This window comes from Oncorhynchus kisutch, linkage group LG10 (genome assembly GCF_002021735.2).
Source record: "Oncorhynchus kisutch isolate 150728-3 linkage group LG10, Okis_V2, whole genome shotgun sequence".
Lineage (NCBI taxonomy): Eukaryota > Metazoa > Chordata > Actinopteri > Salmoniformes > Salmonidae > Oncorhynchus > Oncorhynchus kisutch.
In genome coordinates this window covers 47,308,045-47,329,342 of record NC_034183.2, presented here as the reverse complement: position 1 = coordinate 47,329,342, position 21,298 = coordinate 47,308,045, and the positions used below count along the sequence as shown (strand labels likewise).

General features: G+C 42.4%; 1 protein-coding gene and 2 pseudogenes across 1 annotated transcript; all 3 read left to right on the top strand.

Annotated features, from left to right (window-relative positions):
- Positions 1 to 258: 258 nt before the first annotated feature.
- On the top strand, positions 259 to 3,249 carry LOC109887646 (prolactin-2-like; annotated as a pseudogene).
- Positions 3,114 to 5,625, top strand: LOC109897247 (prolactin-2-like; annotated as a pseudogene).
- A 1,550-nt stretch (positions 5,626 to 7,175) lies between these two features.
- LOC109898254 (dual specificity protein phosphatase 3-like) lies at positions 7,176 to 18,977 on the top strand. Its single transcript, XM_020493152.2, has 4 exons — positions 7,176 to 7,484; positions 13,730 to 13,962; positions 14,454 to 14,695; positions 18,933 to 18,977. The coding sequence occupies exons 1-3, from the start codon at positions 7,309 to 7,311 to the stop codon at positions 14,660 to 14,662; spliced, it is 618 nt and encodes a 205-aa protein (XP_020348741.2). The 5' UTR covers positions 7,176 to 7,308; the 3' UTR covers positions 14,663 to 14,695; positions 18,933 to 18,977.
- Positions 18,978 to 21,298: the final 2,321 nt, after the last annotated feature.

Sequence of the window (21,298 nt, the reverse complement as noted above, 5' to 3'; positions counted from 1 at the left end):
TGGTTTCCCATTGGTTCTTGGAACCACCTCAGTCCATGCCATGTGGAAAGATGACTTGTGTGGAATACCAACTGGGTGGCAGCGTAGCCTACCCGAGGCTCATTGAAAGTGGTTTATTTTTGTAAAAAAAAATATTATTATTTTTTTCTCCCCAGTTTCGTGATATCCAATTGCGATTCAATTACGATCTTGTCTCATTGCTGCAACTCCCCAACGGGCTCGGGAGAGGCAAGGGTCAAGTCATGTGTCCTTCGAAACATGACCCACCAAACCACACTCCTTAACACCCACCCGCTTAACCAGGAAGCCAGCTGCACCAATGTGTCGGAGGAACACCGTTCAAAGTCAGCCTGCAGGCGCCCGGCCCGCCACAAGAAGTCGCTAGAGCGCAATTAGCCAAGTAAAGCCGCCCCGGCCAAACCCTCCCCTAACCCGGACGCCGCTTGGACAATTGTGCGCCGCCCTATAGGACTCCCGGTCACGACCGGTTGTGATACAGCTTGGGATCAAACCCGGGTCTGTAGTGACACCTCAAACACTGCGATGCAGTGTTTAGAACGCTACGCCACTCGGGAACCCAATTGAAAGTGGATTAAGTGAGAGAGAATGGTACAGTGTAATAATGGTATGATAAGAAAGATGGTCATTTAGCAAATGCTGTGAACATTGGTCACAGTGGCCAAACTAAAGGGAAGAAGGAGCTAACAACACTTTCAAATAAACATCTAACAACAGGAAAAAGACAAGACATGGTGTTCCCTCAAATCTGGGAATAACACATGACAGAGAGGCTGTACAGAATTTTTGACAGAAACGATTAGTAACTAAACTTCCATAGTGTACTGTAGATCCCACCTTGTAGGACGAATAAATGATTTCATTTAAAAATCATATTAATGGAATCTAATTGCCCTTCAACCACCCCCCAGCCCCTCTCTCTTTTTTTCCCCGACAGCTTTTGTCCACCTCACTATCTCACCTTAAAAAATACCATGGGTATTGATGAGTACATACCTAAGGGACAGACACCCCAAATGTTTCTCATTAGTGATCAGGAGAAAACTAGTTCTGAACAATACGCACAGTCACCAGACTTATGCATTCACAAATTAAAAAGACAAGGGAACTATATAAGGGGGACGAAAAGGAACGACAGCCAAAAAGCAGGAGAGGAAGGACAAGAAGATAAGGAGAGAAGAGAAAAGAAAGAAAGATGGCTCGCCGATCCCAGGGTACCAAACTCCACTTAGCAGGTGAGATGTGTGTGTTTAGTCTGTGTGTGAGAGTTATTGATGGAGGCAAGTTGACTAAAGCCAAACCTCTCTCTCTCTCACCTGTCATGCCATTGGCCTTAGTGACCTAATGGAGAGAGCTTCCCAGCGATCAGACAAGCTTCACTCACTCAGCACTTCCCTCAACAAGGACCTGGTCAGTAACAACCATCCCAGCTAGCACATTTGGTTGCTTGGAAGTTGTGGGAATGTCTGTTTTTGGTTTCACATTGGTTGTGGGAACGAGTTAACCTTATTATAACCGCTTTTGTGCTGTTCCACCTCTCTCTCTCTCAGGACTCTCACTTCCCACCAATGGGACGAGTGATGATGCCACGTCCATCTATGTGTCACACCTCCTCACTCCAGATACCCAAGGACAAGGAAGCAAGCGCTTAGAGTATCGGTCAGTAAAGCTCTGCTCACTCATCTCTCTATTAGTTATAATCTCTCCCCCTTCTCTCTTTTCCCAGTCTACCTGCGTGAGCACTTCATTGATCAAATCTACAGCCCTGTCCTGCAACAACCTCTAGCCCTTAGGCACAGATCTGAGAGGATTGGAGAGCTGTGAGCAATTTGCATCCAGCAGTCTTAGATTAGTGGAGTCTTGGAGATGAAGGAAAGAAGACAAGGAGAGGAAGCCTCCTAACTCAGATGTACCATTCCTCTCCTCCCTCTCTGGGTTTGTCTCCTCCCTGTGGTATATATACACGTTAGTATTTACCCCGTTCTAAAAAAGCAGTGCATTTAACAACCTGCACAAGAGTTCCTTGACTAAACCCCCAATCCCTACTCCTACTCCCCTTTCGTCAAGCCTGATTAAGACCTTTGGGTTGGAGCGTTGCACTCAGTAAAACAGCAGGAGCATTCGATTGACCTTTCCTTCATGACTTTACCCATTGTGTTCCTCAGGAGAATGAGCTGATCTCCCTGGCTCGCTCCCTCCTGCTGGCCTGGAATGATCCCCTGCTGCTGCTCTCCTCTGAGGCGCCCACTCTGCCACACCCCTCCAATGGTGACATCAGCAGTAAGATCAGGGAACTGCAGGACTACTCCAAGAGCCTAGGAGACGGACTGGACATACTGGTCAACAAGGTGGGTCACTGATGCTGTTTATCGGTGTGTGTGTTTTCATGTGAAAGCATTCCAGACTGTACATGTACTAGTGGTTTTAGTTCAACAATTGAACACTGTGTTCAAGGTGTCAAACTTTTTGCACTATCTTCTGCTTTAAAAAAAAATGTCTCTCTCTCTCTCTATAGATGGGCCCCTCCTCCCAGTACATTTCTTCAATCCCCTTCAAGGGTGGAGACCTCGGCAATGAAAAGACCTCCCGCCGAATTCAACTTCCACTTCCTTATGTCCTGCTTCCGCAGGGACTCCCACAAAATCGACAGTTTCCTCAAGGTCCTTCGATGCCGGGCTACCAAAATGCGACCAGAAACATGTTAGGAGAAAATATCAGACATTTTGGTTCGGGATTGTTCTATTTTCAAACTGATACAGAGCCAAAACGGGGTAGCCGTTTGAAGGAGAATTCAGGGGATTTGTTGTTATTAAGTTAGATTTTGTGACATCATGACTAATGCTCTCTGTCATCAACATTACCTGTAGACTATTCATAGACTATACATTAAATTCAACACCTGTCATCTGAACCACATTTTACCAGTGTAATATACAACTCAAGAGGTTTTATTATTGTTTATGTTCTGTAATGTATTTCATCAACAATATTCAACCTAATATTGGCACTTATAATCATTGAATAATCATCTTCAATGATTTATTTGGATAACACAAAGCATTCCTCCAAGTCATTCTTAGTAGATACAGAGGTCTATGTTGATAGTTGACCAATGACCATCATGATAACATTTGAACATTAGAATACGATTTCTCAAGTCACTTATACTATACACAATGTACTGTTTCACTAAATACCAAATAACATCTTTATTGCATTATAAAACATGAATACTTGCAGTCCAACCAGTAGATCACTTTAAAATGTGAAAACAGACCACTTCTCAGTTCCTATGCTTCCTGGCTGATGTTTTGGTCACTTTTGAATGCTGGCGGTGCTTTCACTCTAGTGGTAGCATGAGACGGAGTCTACAACCCACACAAGTGGCTCAGGTAGGGCAGCTCATCCAGGATGGCACATCAATGCGAGCTGTGGCAAGAAGGTTTGCTGTGTCTGTCAGCGTAGTGTCCAGAGCATGGAGGCGCTACCAGGAAACAGGCCAGTACATCAGGAGATGTGGAGGAGGCCGTAGGAGGGCAACAACCCAGCAGCAGGACCACTACCTCCGCCTTTGTGCAAGGAGGAGCAGGAGGAGCACTGCCAGAGCCCTGCAAAAGTACCTCCAGCAGGCCACAAATGTGCATGTGTCTGCTCAAACGGTCAGAAACAGACTCCATGAGGGTGGTATGAGGGCCCGACGTCCACAGGTGGGGGTTGTGCTTACAGCCCAACACCGTGCGATCAGACAAGCTTCACTCACTCAGCACTTCCCTCAACAAGGACCTGGTCAGTAACAACCATCCCAGCTAGCACATTTGGTTGCTTGGAAGTTGTGGGAATGTCTGTTTTTGGTTTCACATTGGTTGTGGGAACGAGTTAACCTTATTATAACCGCTTTTGTGCTGTTCCACCTCTCTCTCTCTCAGGACTCTCACTTCCCACCAATGGGACGAGTGATGATGCCACGTCCATCTATGTGTCACACCTCCTCACTCCAGATACCCAAGGACAAGGAAGCAAGCGCTTAGAGTATCGGTCAGTAAAGCTCTGCTCACTCATCTCTCTATTAGTTATAATCTCTCCCCCTTCTCTCTTTTCCCAGTCTACCTGCGTGAGCACTTCATTGATCAAATCTACAGCCCTGTCCTGCAACAACCTCTAGCCCTTAGGCACAGATCTGAGAGGATTGGAGAGCTGTGAGCAATTTGCATCCAGCAGTCTTAGATTAGTGGAGTCTTGGAGATGAAGGAAAGAAGACAAGGAGAGGAAGCCTCCTAACTCAGATGTACCATTCCTCTCCTCCCTCTCTGGGTTTGTCTCCTCCCTGTGGTATATATACACGTTAGTATTTACCCCGTTCTAAAAAAGCAGTGCATTTAACAACCTGCACAAGAGTTCCTTGACTAAACCCCCAATCCCTACTCCTACTCCCCTTTCGTCAAGCCTGATTAAGACCTTTGGGTTGGAGCGTTGCACTCAGTAAAACAGCAGGAGCATTCGATTGACCTTTCCTTCATGACTTTACCCATTGTGTTCCTCAGGAGAATGAGCTGATCTCCCTGGCTCGCTCCCTCCTGCTGGCCTGGAATGATCCCCTGCTGCTGCTCTCCTCTGAGGCGCCCACTCTGCCACACCCCTCCAATGGTGACATCAGCAGTAAGATCAGGGAACTGCAGGACTACTCCAAGAGCCTAGGAGACGGACTGGACATACTGGTCAACAAGGTGGGTCACTGATGCTGTTTATCGGTGTGTGTGTTTTCATGTGAAAGCATTCCAGACTGTACATGTACTAGTGGTTTTAGTTCAACAATTGAACACTGTGTTCAAGGTGTCAAACTTTTTGCACTATCTTCTGCTTTAAAAAAAAATGTCTCTCTCTCTCTCTATAGATGGGCCCCTCCTCCCAGTACATTTCTTCAATCCCCTTCAAGGGTGGAGACCTCGGCAATGAAAAGACCTCCCGCCGAATTCAACTTCCACTTCCTTATGTCCTGCTTCCGCAGGGACTCCCACAAAATCGACAGTTTCCTCAAGGTCCTTCGATGCCGGGCTACCAAAATGCGACCAGAAACATGTTAGGAGAAAATATCAGACATTTTGGTTCGGGATTGTTCTATTTTCAAACTGATACAGAGCCAAAACGGGGTAGCCGTTTGAAGGAGAATTCAGGGGATTTGTTGTTATTAAGTTAGATTTTGTGACATCATGACTAATGCTCTCTGTCATCAACATTACCTGTAGACTATTCATAGACTATACATTAAATTCAACACCTGTCATCTGAACCACATTTTACCAGTGTAATATACAACTCAAGAGGTTTTATTATTGTTTATGTTCTGTAATGTATTTCATCAACAATATTCAACCTAATATTGGCACTTATAATCATTGAATAATCATCTTCAATGATTTATTTGGATAACACAAAGCATTCCTCCAAGTCATTCTTAGTAGATACAGAGGTCTATGTTGATAGTTGACCAATGACCATCATGATAACATTTGAACATTAGAATACGATTTCTCAAGTCACTTATACTATACACAATGTACTGTTTCACTAAATACCAAATAACATCTTTATTGCATTATAAAACATGAATACTTGCAGTCCAACCAGTAGATCACTTTAAAATGTGAAAACAGACCACTTCTCAGTTCCTATGCTTCCTGGCTGATGTTTTGGTCACTTTTGAATGCTGGCGGTGCTTTCACTCTAGTGGTAGCATGAGACGGAGTCTACAACCCACACAAGTGGCTCAGGTAGGGCAGCTCATCCAGGATGGCACATCAATGCGAGCTGTGGCAAGAAGGTTTGCTGTGTCTGTCAGCGTAGTGTCCAGAGCATGGAGGCGCTACCAGGAAACAGGCCAGTACATCAGGAGATGTGGAGGAGGCCGTAGGAGGGCAACAACCCAGCAGCAGGACCACTACCTCCGCCTTTGTGCAAGGAGGAGCAGGAGGAGCACTGCCAGAGCCCTGCAAAAGTACCTCCAGCAGGCCACAAATGTGCATGTGTCTGCTCAAACGGTCAGAAACAGACTCCATGAGGGTGGTATGAGGGCCCGACGTCCACAGGTGGGGGTTGTGCTTACAGCCCAACACCGTGCATGACGTTTGGCATTTGCAAGAGAACACCAAGATTGGCATATTTGCCACTGGCACCCTGTGCTCTTCACAGATGAAAGCAGGTTCACACTGAGAACGTGACAGACGTGACAGAGTCTGGAGACGCCGTGGAGAACGTTCTGCTGCCTGCAACATCCTCCAGCATGACCGGTTTGGCGGTGGGTCAGTCATGGTGTGGGGTGGCATTTCTTTGGGGGGCCGCACAGCCCTCCATGTACTCGCCAGAGGTAGACTGACTGCCATTAGGTACCGAGATGAAATCCTCAGACCCCTTGCACCATATGCTGGTGCGGTTGGCCCTGGGTTCCTCCTAATACAAGACAATGCTAGACCTCATGTGGCTGGAGTGTGTCAACAGTTCCTGCAAGAGGAAGGCATTGATGCTATGGACTGGCCAGCCCGTTCCCCAGACCTGAATCCAATTGAGCACATCTGGGACATCATGTCTCGCTCCACGCCACGTTGCACCACAGACTGTCCAGGAGTTGGTGGATGCTTTAATACAGGTCTGGGAGGAGATCCCTCAGGAGACCATCCGCCACTTCATCAGGAACATGCCCAGGCGTGGTATGGAGGTCATACAGGCACGTGGAGGCCACACACACTACTGAGCCCGATTTTGACTTGTTTTAAGGACATTACATCAATGTTGGATCAGCCTGTAGTGTGGTTTTCCACTTCAATTTTGAGTGTGACGCCAAATCCAGACCTCCATGGGTTGATCATTTGATTTCCATTGATAATTTTTTTGTGATTTTGTTTTCAGCACATTCAACTATGTAAGAAAAGTATTTAATAAGAATATTTCATTCCTTCAGATCTAGGATGTGTTATTTTAGTGTTCACTTAATTTTTTTGAGCAGTGTATGTATATATATATATGACATAGACTGACCATATATATATATATATATTTATATATATATATATATATATATATATATATATATATATATATATATATATATATATATATATATATAGATAGAGAGAGAGAGGGCCATGCGCAAGCAGACTTTTAAAACACACAGACCCTCAGAGGCTCTCTCGTGAGAGCAATGCAACAGCCGGGTGAAAACCTGACTCCTCTCCTGGTCGCTCTGTAAACCGACACCTGCTCGACATATTTAACAGCTCTGCTCTAGTCAAGAAGGGGATGAAGCAAAATCAGAGCGCAACCAAGCAGCCTACCGTGTCATTGCGAGTTGACATGTCAGACTATGAAGTGTCAGTGCAGCAGCTCAATGATCTGTGTGCCAATGTTGACGGTTACTACAGCATGCCAACACACCATGTCGACGAGGTGTTCCCCAGGATATATGTTGGAAATGCGTGAGTTTCATTTGCTTGAGTTAATGTGTCAATGAAATGTTCATTCTAAACTTTATAGACAGGTATAAGGCTATTCGATCAACTTTGGTCTTGGCACACTTATCTGAAGCTAAATATGAGGTAGCAGTATTATGATATTAAAATGGAGTATAGTCTAAGTGCATCCACTGGCCTCAGTCATATACACTGATTGTACAAAACATTAGGAACACCTGCTCTTTCCATGACATAGACTGACCAGGTTAATCCAGATGAAGGCTATGATCCCTTATTGATGTCACTTGTTAAATCCAAAAATAATAATTTTTAAACCTCGAGACAATTGAGACATTGATTGTGTATATGTTCCATTCAGAGGGTGAATGGGCAAGACAAAAGATTGAGCTACCTTTGAACGGGTAATGGTGGTAGGTGCCAGGCGCAGCGGTTTGTGTGTCAAGAACTGCACCGCTGCTGGGTTTTTCACGCTTGACAGTTTCCCGTGTGTATCAAGAATGGTCCACCACCCAAATTTTTATTTTTAATTTTTATTTTACTAGGCAAGTCAGTTAAGAACAAATTCTTATTTTCAATGACGGCCTAGGAACAGTGGGTTAACTGCCTGTTCAGGGGCAGAAGACAGATTTGTACCTTGTCAGCTCAGGGATTCGAACTTGCAACCTTTCGGTTACTAGTCCAACGTTCTAACCACTAGGCTACCCTGCCGCCCCAAATGACATACTGCATAGCCAACACCACAGTGGGAAGCATTGAAGTAAACATGGGTCAGCATCCCTGTGGAACACTTTTGACACCTTGCCCCAACGAATTGAGAATGTTCTGAGGGCAAAAGGTGGAGCAACTCAATATTAGAAAGGTGTTCGTAATGTTTTGTACACTCAGTGTAGTTACATCTGATAGCCAATAAGGACTACAGCAGCCTATGATGTGAAAATAACTTGTTTTCATTTTATTTGTTTGCTTTTATCATCCTGATTTTTAAATTAAACATTTATTGACAAAAGCCATACTGAAACAAAACTGATTACAGTGGGGCAAAAAAGCATTTAGTCAGCCACCAATTGTGTAAGTTCTCCCACTTAAAAAGATGAGAAAGGCCTATAATTTTCATCATAGGTACACTTCAACTATGACAGACAAAATGAGAAGAAAAAAATCCAGAAAATCACATTGTAGGATTTTTAATGAATTTATTTGCAAATTATGGTGGAAAATAAGTATTTGGTCAATAACAAAAGTTTATCTCAATACTTTGTTATATACCCTTTGTTGGCAATGACAGAGGTCAAACGTTTTCTGTAAGTCTTCACAAGGTTTTCACACACTGTTGCTGGTATTTTGGCCCATTCCTCCTTGCAGATCTCCTCTAGAGAAGTGATGTTTTGGGGCTGTTGCTGGGCAACACGGACTTTCAACTCCCTCCAAAGATTTTCTATGGGGTTGAGATCTGGAGACTGGCTAGGCCACTCCAGGACCTTGAAATGCTTCTTACGAAGCCACTCCTTCGTTGCCCGGGCGGTGTGTTTGGGATCATTGTCATGCTGAAAGACCCAGCCACGTTTCATCTTCAATGCCCTTGCTGATGGAAGCTGATGGTTTTCACACAAAATCTCACGATACATGGGTTTCATTCTTCTTCATTCATTCTTTCCTTTACACGGATCAGTCGTCCTGGTCCCTTTGCAGAAAAACAGCCCCAAAGCATGATGTTTCCACCCCCATGCTTCACAGTAGGTATGGTGTTCTTTGGATGCAACTCAGCATTCTATGTCCTCCTTTGTTACTTTGGTCCCAGCTCTCTGCAGGTCATTCACTAGGTCCCCACGTGTGGTTCTGGGATTTTTGCTCACCGTTCTTGTGATCATTTTGACCCCACTGGGTGAGATCTTGCGTGGAGCCCCAGATCGAGGGAGATTATCAGTGGTCTTGTATGTCTTCCATTTCCTAATAATTGCTCCCACAGTTGATTTCTTCAAACCAAGCTGCTTAACTATTGCAGATTCAGTTTTCCCAGCCTGGTGCAGGTCTACAATTTTGTTTCTGATGTCCTTTGACAGCTCTTTAGTCTTGGCCATAGTGGAGTTTGGAGTGTGACTGTTTGAGGTTGTGGACAGGTGTCTTTTATACTGATAAGTTCAAACAGGTGCCATTAATACTGATAATGAGTGGAGGACAGAGGAGCCTCTTAAAGAGGCACATTTTGTCTGTTATAGTTGAAATGTACCTATGATGAAAATTACAGACCTCTCTCATCTTTTTTAAGTGGGAGAACTTGCATAATTGGTGGCTGACTAAATACTTTTTTGCCCCACTGTATGTAACAGTATAGCTTCCGTCCCTCACCTCACGCCTACCTGGGCTCGAACCAGGGACCCTCTGCACACATCAACAACAGCCACGCTCGAAGCATCGATACCCATCGCTCCACAAAAGCTGCGGCCCTTGCAGGGCAAGGGGAACAACTACTTCAAGGTCTCAAAGCGAGTGATGTCCCTGACTGAAACGTTATTAGCGTTATCACTGGCAACAACGTCGCCTATTGGCACAAACCCACCTTCGCTGGACCAGACAGGACTGGATAAAAGTGCTCTTCACTGACGAGTCGCGGTTTTGTCTCACCAGGGGTGATGATCGGATTCGCGTTTATCGTTGAAGGAATGAGCGTTACACCGAGGCCTGTACTCTGGAGCAGGATCGATTTGGAGGTGGAGGGTCCGTCATGGTCTGGGGTGTTGTGTCACAGCATCATCGGACTGAGCTTGTTGTCATTGCAGGCCGTCTGTGCGTTACAGGGAAGACATCCTCCTCCCTCATGTGGTACCCTTCCTGCAGGCTCATCCTGACATGACCCTCCAGCATGACAATATCACCAGCCATACGGCTCATTCTGTGCGTGATTTCAGGAATGTCAGTGTTTGCCAGTGTTTGCCATGGCCAGCGAAGAGCCCAGAATTCAATTATATTGAGCACGTCTTGGACCTGTTGGATCGAAGGGTGAGGGCTAGGGCCATTCCCCCCTGAAATGTCCGGGAACTTGCAGGTGTCTTGGTGTAAGAGCGGGTGACATCTCACAGCAAGAACTGGCAAATCTGGTGCAGTCCATGAGGAGGAGATGCACTGCAGTACTTAATGCAGCTGGTGGCCACACCAGTACTGATTGTTACTTTTGATTTTGACCTCCCTTTGTTCAGGGACACATTATTCCATTTCTGTTAGTCACAGGTCTGTGGAACTGTCTCAGTTGTTGAATCTTATGTTCATACAAATATTTAAACTTGTTTTAAGTTTGCTGAAAATAAATGCAGTTGACAGTGAGAGGACGTTTCTTTTTTTGCTGAGTTTAGAAATTGCAAATTCAACAATGAGTGTTTTGGAAGGAAGCTAACTGCAAACTAGCCTGCTGAGCAATCACTAGCCTGCTATTCAGTGGAGTGGGTGTGTGGTCCAAGTCTGGGTTTAAGGGTCTCTTTTCCAAGCTTAAAAATATAAACATTCAACATTGGCCATGCTGTCAATCCAGCATGACTTTTGCCGCGTTCAAAACAGCTGGAAACTCGGAACTTGGAAATCACAGACTTCAGTGAGTTCAAGACAACTGGGCACTCTGGGGAAAAAAAGAAAACTCAGACTGGGAAATACGTTTTGAACAGTCATCCAACTCGGAATTCCATGTCGGGAACTCTGGCCTCATTTTAGAGCTCGGACCTGAAGATCAATGACATTATGATCTGACCTTGTCCCCCCCCCCCCTCAGAGTTCCCAGTTGTCTTGAAAGCACCATAAATCCAGAGAATGACAGATTTTGATAACAAAGTTTGATGACAAAATGTTCCCATGAAAGATCATTGCGCCACCTTCTTCTTCAAGTGAGCCCAGCACAACAACGTGATCCAAAATGGTCTTGTGTGCTGCTGCATAAATGATGTAATATGCCAGGGAGATATGTATACTGTATATGTATACTGTAGCTAAGAAAGTAATGCTAAGTGTATGTTGTGTAGTAAGCTGTTAGCTGTTGGTGGTGCACATGAAGCCTATAGCCTGTTCTAGAGAAATGTAATCATCAAATATTGTAAGAGCTTTCATTGTCTGCTTATATGCCCCCCTTTATTTGTCCTACGGTTCTGACTTGGTGTACAGGGAGAATACTGTATGAACGGCCTATGTTCTGAATTCTGTCGCTGTACATTTAAAAAGTGCTGAACAAATAGTTAAACAACATCCGTCCTAGCTCGCTCATTAATGTCTTAATCAAAATTACAGACTGCCTCTTATCTGCTCGCCGTCCCCTTATGCCATAATTTGTACATCTCAATTGTCAGTAGACACCACATTTCTCTAAGTATGTTAGCCATATCAGCTATGTTTTTTTAAAGGCAGTAAACGTGGCTGAATTAACTGTTTTGCTGCCAGACAAGGCTCCGCTGATGTGGTGTAGCGGTGGTACGGATTCACTCCATGTTGCTGAAAATAAATATTTTCTCTTGGGCTTTATGAAGGCCTTAGAGGGTTTGAGTACAGTTTGCCACCTTTTCTGGCATGCACCAAAATTCTTATTTTTTAAAGTTTGCCCCACCAAGATTTACATGCTACTGGTAGTGGCACAGCTAATAACACACCCCTGTACAACTTTATACCACTACACATGTACAATGCCTTAAGAAAGTATTCCTTCCCCTGACATTTACATATTTTATGTTATTTTGTGTGATTTTTTTAAATAGATTCAATTTAGATTTTTGGTCACTATAATTCACACAATAACCCATAATATCAAAGAGGAATTATGTTTTTTGAAAAAAAGGATACAATTTAATAAAAAACTGAAAAGCTGAAATAAGTAATAACATAAATTGTATAGACTCACTCTGTGTGCAATAATATAGTGTTTAGCATAATTTTTGAAGTAGTACTTCATCTCTGTAACCCACACACAATTATCTGTAATGTATCTCAGTCGGGGCAGTGAATTTCAAACACAGATTCAACCAAAAAGACCAGGGAGATTTTCCAATGCCTTGCAAAGAAGGTTGATGGAGGATGGGTAAATTAAAAAAGAACATTGAATAATATTCCCTTGAGCATGGTGAAGTTATTAATTACACTTTGGATGGTGTATTAATACACCCAGTCACTAGAAAAATACAGGTGTCCTTCCTAACTTAGTTGCCGGGAGGAAGGATACTGCTCAGGGATTTCACCTTGAGGCCAATGATAAAACAGTTACAGAGTTCAATGTCTGTGATAGAAAACTGAAGATGCATCAACAACTTTTTAGTCACTCCACAATACTAACCTAATTGACAGAGTGAAAATAAGGAAGCCTGTACAGAATAAAAATATTCTAAAACATGCATCCTGTTTGCAACAAGGCACTAAAGTAATACTGCAAAAAATGTGACAAAGCAATTAAATGAATACACATTTTGAATACAAAATTGAATACAAAATTGTTATGTTTGGGGCAAATCTAATACAACACATTACTGAGTACCACTCTCCATATTTTGAAGCATAGTGGTGGCTGCATCATGTCATGGGTATGCTTGTAATCATTAAGGAATTTTTCAGGATAACAAGAAACGGAACGGAGCTAAGTACAGGCAAAATCCTAGAGGAAAAGCTGGTTCAGTCTGCTTTCCAACAGACACTGGGATATTAATTCACCTTTCAGCAGGACAACAACATAAAACACAAGGCCAAATCTTCACTGGACTTGCTTACCAAGAAGACAGTGGATGTTCCAGAGTGGGCAAGTTGAATTTTGACTTAAATCTACTTGAAAATCTATGGTAAGACCTGAAAATGGTTGTCTAGCAATGATCAACAACCAATTTGTCAGAGTTTGAAGAATTACAAAAATAATAAAATGGGCAAATGTTGCACAATCCAGGTGTGGAAAGTTCTTAGAGACTTATCCAGAAAGACTCACAGCTGTAATGGTTGCCAAGGGTGATCTACAAAGTGTTGACTCAGGTGCATACTTATGTAAATGAGATATTTCTGTATTTCATTTCAAATAAATTAGCAAACATTTAGAATCATGTTTTCACTTTGTCATTATGGGGTATTCTGTATAGATGGGTGAAAAAAAATATTTAAGCCATTTTGAATTCAGGATGTAACAACAAAATGTGAAATAAGTCAAGGGGTATGAATACATTCTGAAGGCATTGTATATGCCTGTATATAGTACCACTCTAGGTTTGTAATGGTTATGACACCTACAGCACTTTGTTTTTTAGTATTGTGGCCATGAACACGATGCGTCTGAAGAAGCTAGGCATCACCCACATTCTGAATGCAGCGGAAGGCAACTCCTTCATGCACGTTAACACCAACGCGGAGTTCTACGCTGGCACAGGCATCACATACCACGGCATGGGCGCCAGTGACACAGACCACTTTGACCTCAGCATCTACTTCGAGGAGGGGGCGAACTTCATCGAGAAGGCCTTGGCACACAATGATGGGAAGGGTAAGATAAAACCTTTCTGAGACGAGGGAAAATGCACACCTGAGTTAGAGAGGTGCAGGTCACTTAGAGCAATAGTTAGCCACCTCTTCTTCTTTTAAGGCAAAACAAATATGCGAAGTGTAAGGTAACAGTTAATTGTTTTGGTGTGAGCCTCTGCATGAGATCAGTGAAATATAATACATTACAGTACATGACCTCATCGCGCTAAGATTATGAAAATGGTCTTCTGTGGTCTCATGGGATGACTCAGTTTCAACACAGTCACACCAGGGATGGATGCAGAGTTGACTTCAGAAGAATCAATTCTATTTTAATAGATTTTTGGCATCGTGCATGTAGAAACTGGAAATTTGAGTTGAATTTTAGAAATATTAAATGAAATACATTGACGCAACATTTTATCCCAGTATTTTATGTAATATTTTATCCTTATTTGTTGCAATATTGTGTCCCGTTCTCTCTGACCTAAAACCCTTCTCCATGTCCCTCAGGTAAAGTATACGTTCACTGTAGAGAGGGCTACAGCCGCTCCCCAACACTGGTCATCGCCTACCTGATGCTGCGCCACAGGATGGACATTCGGTCCGCCCTGTCCATGGTACGACAGAAGAGAGAGATTGGCCCTAACGATGGCTTCCTGCGCCAGCTGTGTCGCCTCAACGAAACTCTGGCGGCCGAAGGAAAGTTCTGGAACCAATGACGGTTTTCTTTCCCCTGTACTCGTACCTTACAAGTATGTACAGATAAACAGACACGTGAAAGAGTGTAGGTATTCAGGACACCTGGAAAGTATGTACCTGTAAATGTACACAGATACGCACATTCACTGACTGCCATCCTTGACTTGTAGGCTGGCTCAAGCATGGCTTGTCCTTTGATTTAAATTCAGAAAGACACTGTATTCAAGTGAAAGGGAATACTTAGTCAGTTGTAAAACTGAATGCATTCAACTGAAATGTGTATTCCGCATTTAACCCAACCCCTCTGAATCAGGGAGGAACCCTCACACTCAGGAACAATCCCTACAACTCCCCCTCTGTCTCTCCATCCAATTCCTTCCTTCCTTCACACTGCCAGTCTTTTCTAGCCTCTGTGCTGTGGAGCTTGCATCTACTCGTCAAGGTGATTTCTAGAGAACCATTGAATGGTTATGTTATCAGGTTTACTTTTCCTCCTGCTCCATTTGAGTGTCTAAATAAGAAATAGTTCTCATTTTGCTGTAGCATGTTTTTTTTGCACATTTATGAGAAACTATCATGGTTTACATATGGCCTACAGTCTAACTGAGATCATGGTATATTCTTACACACACACACGCCATGAGGACTAAGGCCCCTGACCAATCGTTTGTATGACATGCAGTCCTCCCAATCCCATCGGTCTATAATATTATTTCACATCTTCCCACTGCTGGTAACACAGATCATGCGACACACCAAATTAACATATATTCGAAAGTATATTCGATTACTTTTTAGTTAGTAGAGATTTATGTAGTATTGATATGGTTAACCTATTGATATGGTTAACCAGTCAAAAGTTTGGACTCACCTACTTATTCAAGGCTTTTTCTTTATATGTTATATTTTCTACATTGTAGAATACTAGTGAAGAGATCAAAACTATGAAATAACAAATATAAAATCATAGTAACCAAAAAAAGTGTTAAACAAATAAAAATATAGTTTATCTTTGAGATTTTTCAAAGTAGCCACCCTTTGCCTAATAAAGGTAAAAATAAATTGCCTTGATGACAGATTTGCACACTCTTGGCATTCTCTCAACCAGCTTCACCTGGAATGCTTTTCCAACAGTCTTGAAGGAGTTCCCACATATGCTGAGCACTTGCTGGCTGCATTTTCTTCACTCTGCGGTCCAACTCATCCCAAACCATATCAATTGGGTTGAGGTCAGGTGATTGTGGAGGCCAGGTCATTTGATGCAGCACTAGATCACTCTCCTTGGTCAAATAGCTCTTACACAGCCTGGAGGTATGTTGGGTCATTGCCTAGAGGTATGTTGGGTCAAACAAATGATAGTCCCACTAAACACAAACCATGCTAGTAGCCATGCTGGTTAAGTGTGCCTTGAATTGTAAATAAATCACTGACAGTGTCACACCTCCTCCTCCATGCTTCACGGTGGGAACCACACATGCAGAGATCATCTGTTCACCTACTCTGCGTCCCACAAAGACACGGAAGTTGGAACCAAAAATCTCAAATTTGGACTCATCAGACCAAAAGGGCAAATTTACACTGGTCTAATGTCCATTGCTAGTGTTTCTTGGCCCAAGCAAGTCTCTTCTTATTATTGGTGTCCTTTAGTAGTGGTTTCTGATTCACACAGTCTCCTCTGAACAGTTGATGTTGAGATGTGTCTATTACTTGAACTCTGTGAAGCATTTATCTGGGCTGCAATTTCTGAGGCTGGTAACTCTAATGAACTTATCCTCTGAAGCAGAGGTAACTCTGGGTCTTCCAAACTGTTATTTAGCTGTTTTTTTAAAAGAAGAAACCACTAGTACAGATAGTATTTCTTATTTAGTTTTGTCGTTATTTTTTCTAATTGTATTTCTTCAGTGAATACCAGGTATACTGACACTATTGAAAAAGTTGTGTAGAGATTCTGCTATTGACCAGCAGGGGGATTGAGTCCATTATAACCTTTATGTGAGCAGCAATATATCAGGCTGGACAACATTTGGTGTTCTCTGTCTGTATCAACTGGTCTGGGGCTGGCTCTGCTGATATTCCTGTAATGCCTGCATACCGTTAGGAATGGGGTAGGATGGCCTGTATTCACAAAACATCTCGGAGTAGGACTGCTGATCTAGGATCAGTTTAGCCTTTTAGATAACAATAATACAAATTATTACTTGAAAGTGGGAACTGATCCTAGATCAGCTCTCTTACTCTGAGACACTGAATACGAGCAAAACAGCTCCACTGTCTCTCTACAGGTAGGCCATCTATCTGATGCTGTCTGGTCCAAACAAGTATGACATTGTTGCCACCCATAGCATTGAAGGCAAGGGAAGTCAGCGAGCATTTAGCCTCCTTTGATAAAAAGAGTATAAAAACATTTGCCAATAAGTGTTGAGCTAAACTGAGCAAGTTCAAAGGTGAATGGTCATGGCGCACCAACAAAAAAGTGTCAAGGGAAATAAGCTTGGTATTTTGCATCACTGCAATCAAATCCCATTGAGAGCATACGTAATTGACAGAAAAATGTGAATTGTTGCATCTCGTTGTGCTAGCAGAAATTGCCCCTTTCCTAAAATAGCCATGGATGGAGATAGGGATTCTCCATACTGGCCAAAGATTATAACGGCAATTCTGATCCAACCATTAATTCATACATTGTTGAGCCCCTGGCCTGAGAGGATGAAAGTTCAATATGTAGCTAGATGTAGAAGGCTAATGTTAACTACTAACGTTGCACATGAATGGAAGTTAGGATAGCGAGCAAGCATTTTAGCCAGGTAGCCTAGGACAACAAAAAATACTATTATGTACTGTATGCCAGAAAGAGTGATAGATAGTTTTGAGGCCGTTTCGCCAACATGAAAGAGAGGAGGATGCCATTGGTGGTTCTCTACAAGTAGGGAGAGTCAACATGTTTTTCTACTTGCGCACACACACGCACAGCTGACACACAATTCAGACACACAATTCAGTCCCATTCAAAATCCTATTTTCCCTAACCCAAAAACCTAACCTCAACCCTAACCCTAGCGTATTACCCTAAAACTAACCCTAGCTCCTAACATCAATTCTAATCTTAACCCTAAAACCCCTTAGAAATAGCATTTGACCTTGTGGGGGACTAACAAAATGTCCCCAGTTGGTCAAATGTTTGTTTGTTTACTATTCTTGTGGGGATGGCTGGTCCCATGTTGATTGGAATAAATTGTTTTTGGTATCTTTTAGTTGTCACTGTATTAGACTAAGCAGAGGTGATTTGATGATCTTAAAATGTTGAAGTTGAAATGGTGCTGGAATAGTGGAGGCAGATCCTGTTTTCTTTGTGACTAAATCAATTTGTTTAGTGGTCTGAAAATGTCAGAAACATTGACTTGCTTGACCATGCTATATAGGTCATGTAACTGTCTGTTACTGTACCTGCAATATGCTTTGTGGACTTCACTGGACAGAGGTTGCTATCTGGCTTTGTGATAAAACAAAGATGTGTTTGAATTAATTCTGCCACTGTGCGTTCTTATTGTCTCTGCCTTTAGGCCTACAGTATATATCACGGTTGCAAGGCATATGAATTAACAGGTTATAGAGCAAACAACACAATAATCACAACACATAGGTTGTAATATTGCCCAGCTTCCCCAATGACTTTACCTACCGGTTATGTAACACTGTTTTGCATGAGTGTGTGTGTGTAGAGGGGGTTGGGCGGTATTATTGAATATACTATATGACGCGTGGACGGCAGGCTATTTACATTCACAGAGTGAAGAAACTCATGCTTGAATTAACCTGTGCCCAGGCACGTGCTCAAACATAGTATTGATGACATGCACACTTCACATTACTCACAAGCTCTGGTTTAATTTAAACTAGTCTCATATACAGTATCTGCAAGGTTTCTAAATGTGGATTTGAGCACTAAGTAGTGTCCTTTTTTAATGTAATTCAATTTGATGAAAGTGTGTATGTGAGAGTGGAAGTATGTGTGTGTGTGTGCTATTTTTGTGCCTTTCTGTGGTGCTGCAAGCACTCTCCTGAGCAGAAAAATCTGTAACTGATGTCTGAGTGAGTCGTCTGTCAGCCTGTGTGTGTGTTACTCTGTGAACTCCTGTCTCAGCCTCCAGTATTTATGCTGCAGTAGTTTATGTGTCTGGGGGCTAGGGTCAGTTTGTTATATCTGGAGTACTTCTCCTGTCCTATTCGGTGTCCTGTGTGAATCTAAGTGTGCGTTCTCTAATTCTCTCCTTCTCTCTTTCTTTCTCGGAGGACCTGAGCCCTAGGACCATGCCCCAGGATTACCTGACATGATGACTCCTTGCTGTCCCCAGTCCACCTGGCCGTGCTGCTGCTCCAGTTTCAACTGTTCTGCCTTATTATTATACGACCATGCTGGTCATTTATGAACATTTGAACATCTTGGCCATGTTCTGTTATAATCTCCACCCGGCACAGCCAGAAGAGGACTGGCCACCCCACATAGCCTGGTTCCTCTCTAGGTTTCTTCCTAGGTTTTGACCTTTCTAGGGAGTTTTTCCTAGCCACCGTGCTTCTACACCTGCATTGCTTGCTGTTTGGGGTTTTAGGCTGGGTTTCTGTACAGCACTTTGAGATATCAGCTGATGTACGAAGGGCTATATATATATATATATATATATATATATATATATATATATAAATACATTTGATTTGATCTCAGAAACTTTTGCAACCTGTCTGACCCGGAGGGAGCAGCTCTGTTTTGAAGCTCTGACAGTCTATCTGTTGCACAGAGAACAAGGGTGGGAAAGACAGGCTGTGATTGGTGGAGAGGAAGACTGCCTTTATGACGTCATCTCCTCCCCAACAATATAAAGCAACCTCACATGGAGTTCACGGTACTGTACTTATTCAGGTTCAAGTTCAAAACAGACCCTGTAACAAGACAGATAAAGACAGAGAAAGAGAGTATGTATTTATTAGATACATATATTGCGACTAGACTAGCAACAACTACCGTACAAATATTTTCTTTTAAAACAATGAATACAAATCTCAAAACCACATTTTACAATTGCCCTGGTTGATTGTTTGAACCAGTCAGCCCAACACAGAACAACACATATCGGACATAACATAACACCATCAGTCAATATAATATATGCAATGTGAACAGAACACTGGCTTGAGCAGCAGGTGACAGGAATCACAGTGCATTTCCGGAATTGTCTCGTGTGTGTTTGTGTTGTAGTAGTACACTGTTTGTACAATTCAATTATATATACTTTTTTACATTTTATTCTCACAAAACCCCTGAAAGTTATTATTTGATTAAGAACCGTGGCACAACATAGTCACATGGGTTATCAACAGTAACGTTTATATAACTTTAATACTTGTAGGACCTAGGCTGAGAAACCCTGATGATTGCATGAGGTTATGTTTTTCTGGGGGAGAGACACACATTGAGGCTTGCATCCGGTGCTTTCACTTGAGCTAAAATTGCAGTTTTATAAGAGAAAAAGTGTCACCAAGCGGCCATCAAAATGGAAAAAAAGGACGAGAAGAACCAATACTGTGCATCAACTTGCATAGTTATAATATATGCTTTTTCTCAAGCAATAATACCATATGAAGAGATTATCTGTGTAGTGGTAACACTCCCCACTCTCAACACACGCCGGAGACCTGGGTTCAACCCCGAGTTGTCCCTTTCAACTTCCTCCCTTCTCCACCTCTGTATCACCTTGTCATTTCTAAACTCTTGAAATAAAGCTTAATAATAAGCTAAGTTAAACAAACTGAGGGGTGCTGAATCTATAACCTGACAACCTACGGTCGCATTCACTATCAATACCTTTTTCTAAGGGAAAACCAAAATGAGAACTCTTATTCGAAAGATTTCGAAACTGTTTCTCCCATTTTGTGCCTTCATTAGGAACATGAACATAGCCACGGGGAGAAGGAGTGCTGAAGTAGGTGCAGCACAAACTGGTAAATTGCCCAAATTAATTAATTATTAAACTTGACAAAATTAAATAATTAGTCCTGTTTGTACATATGTCTAAATAAATAAAATAATTCAAAATACTACACCAGAGAGGATAATGTAGCCACCGAGGATTAATAGCTTCCTTTACAATATCGCTGTGAATTGTTTAAATCACAAACATAGCACATAGGCCCACACAGCCTGCAATTTGGGCAGCTGGCTTAATTTCAAACAGCTGATTGTGGAGTTGCGGCTGTTAGTAAACAGCAGCTAGAATTGGTCTTATATTTCAAAATACAATTGCTGGAAAAACATAGTTTTGAAGTCAAATGACTACGGCTGAAAAGAAAAGACCCTAATCTGTCTGTCTTCGTTGATGGATTCATTCGGTTCGGTTTTTCTAAAGACTAAGAGAAACGTGTCATTTAACCACAACATGTAAAGAGTTGGTCCCATGAGCTGAAAAAAAATCCCAGAAATGTTCCATTACGTACAAAAATATTATTTCTATGACATTGAAAGTCAATATGTTTCGTGCTTCTACACCTGCATTGCTTGCTGTTTGGGGTTTTAGGCTGGGTTTCTGTACAGCACTTTGAGATATCAGCTGATGTACGAAGGGCTATATAAATAAATTTGATTTGATTTGAATATATATAAGAAA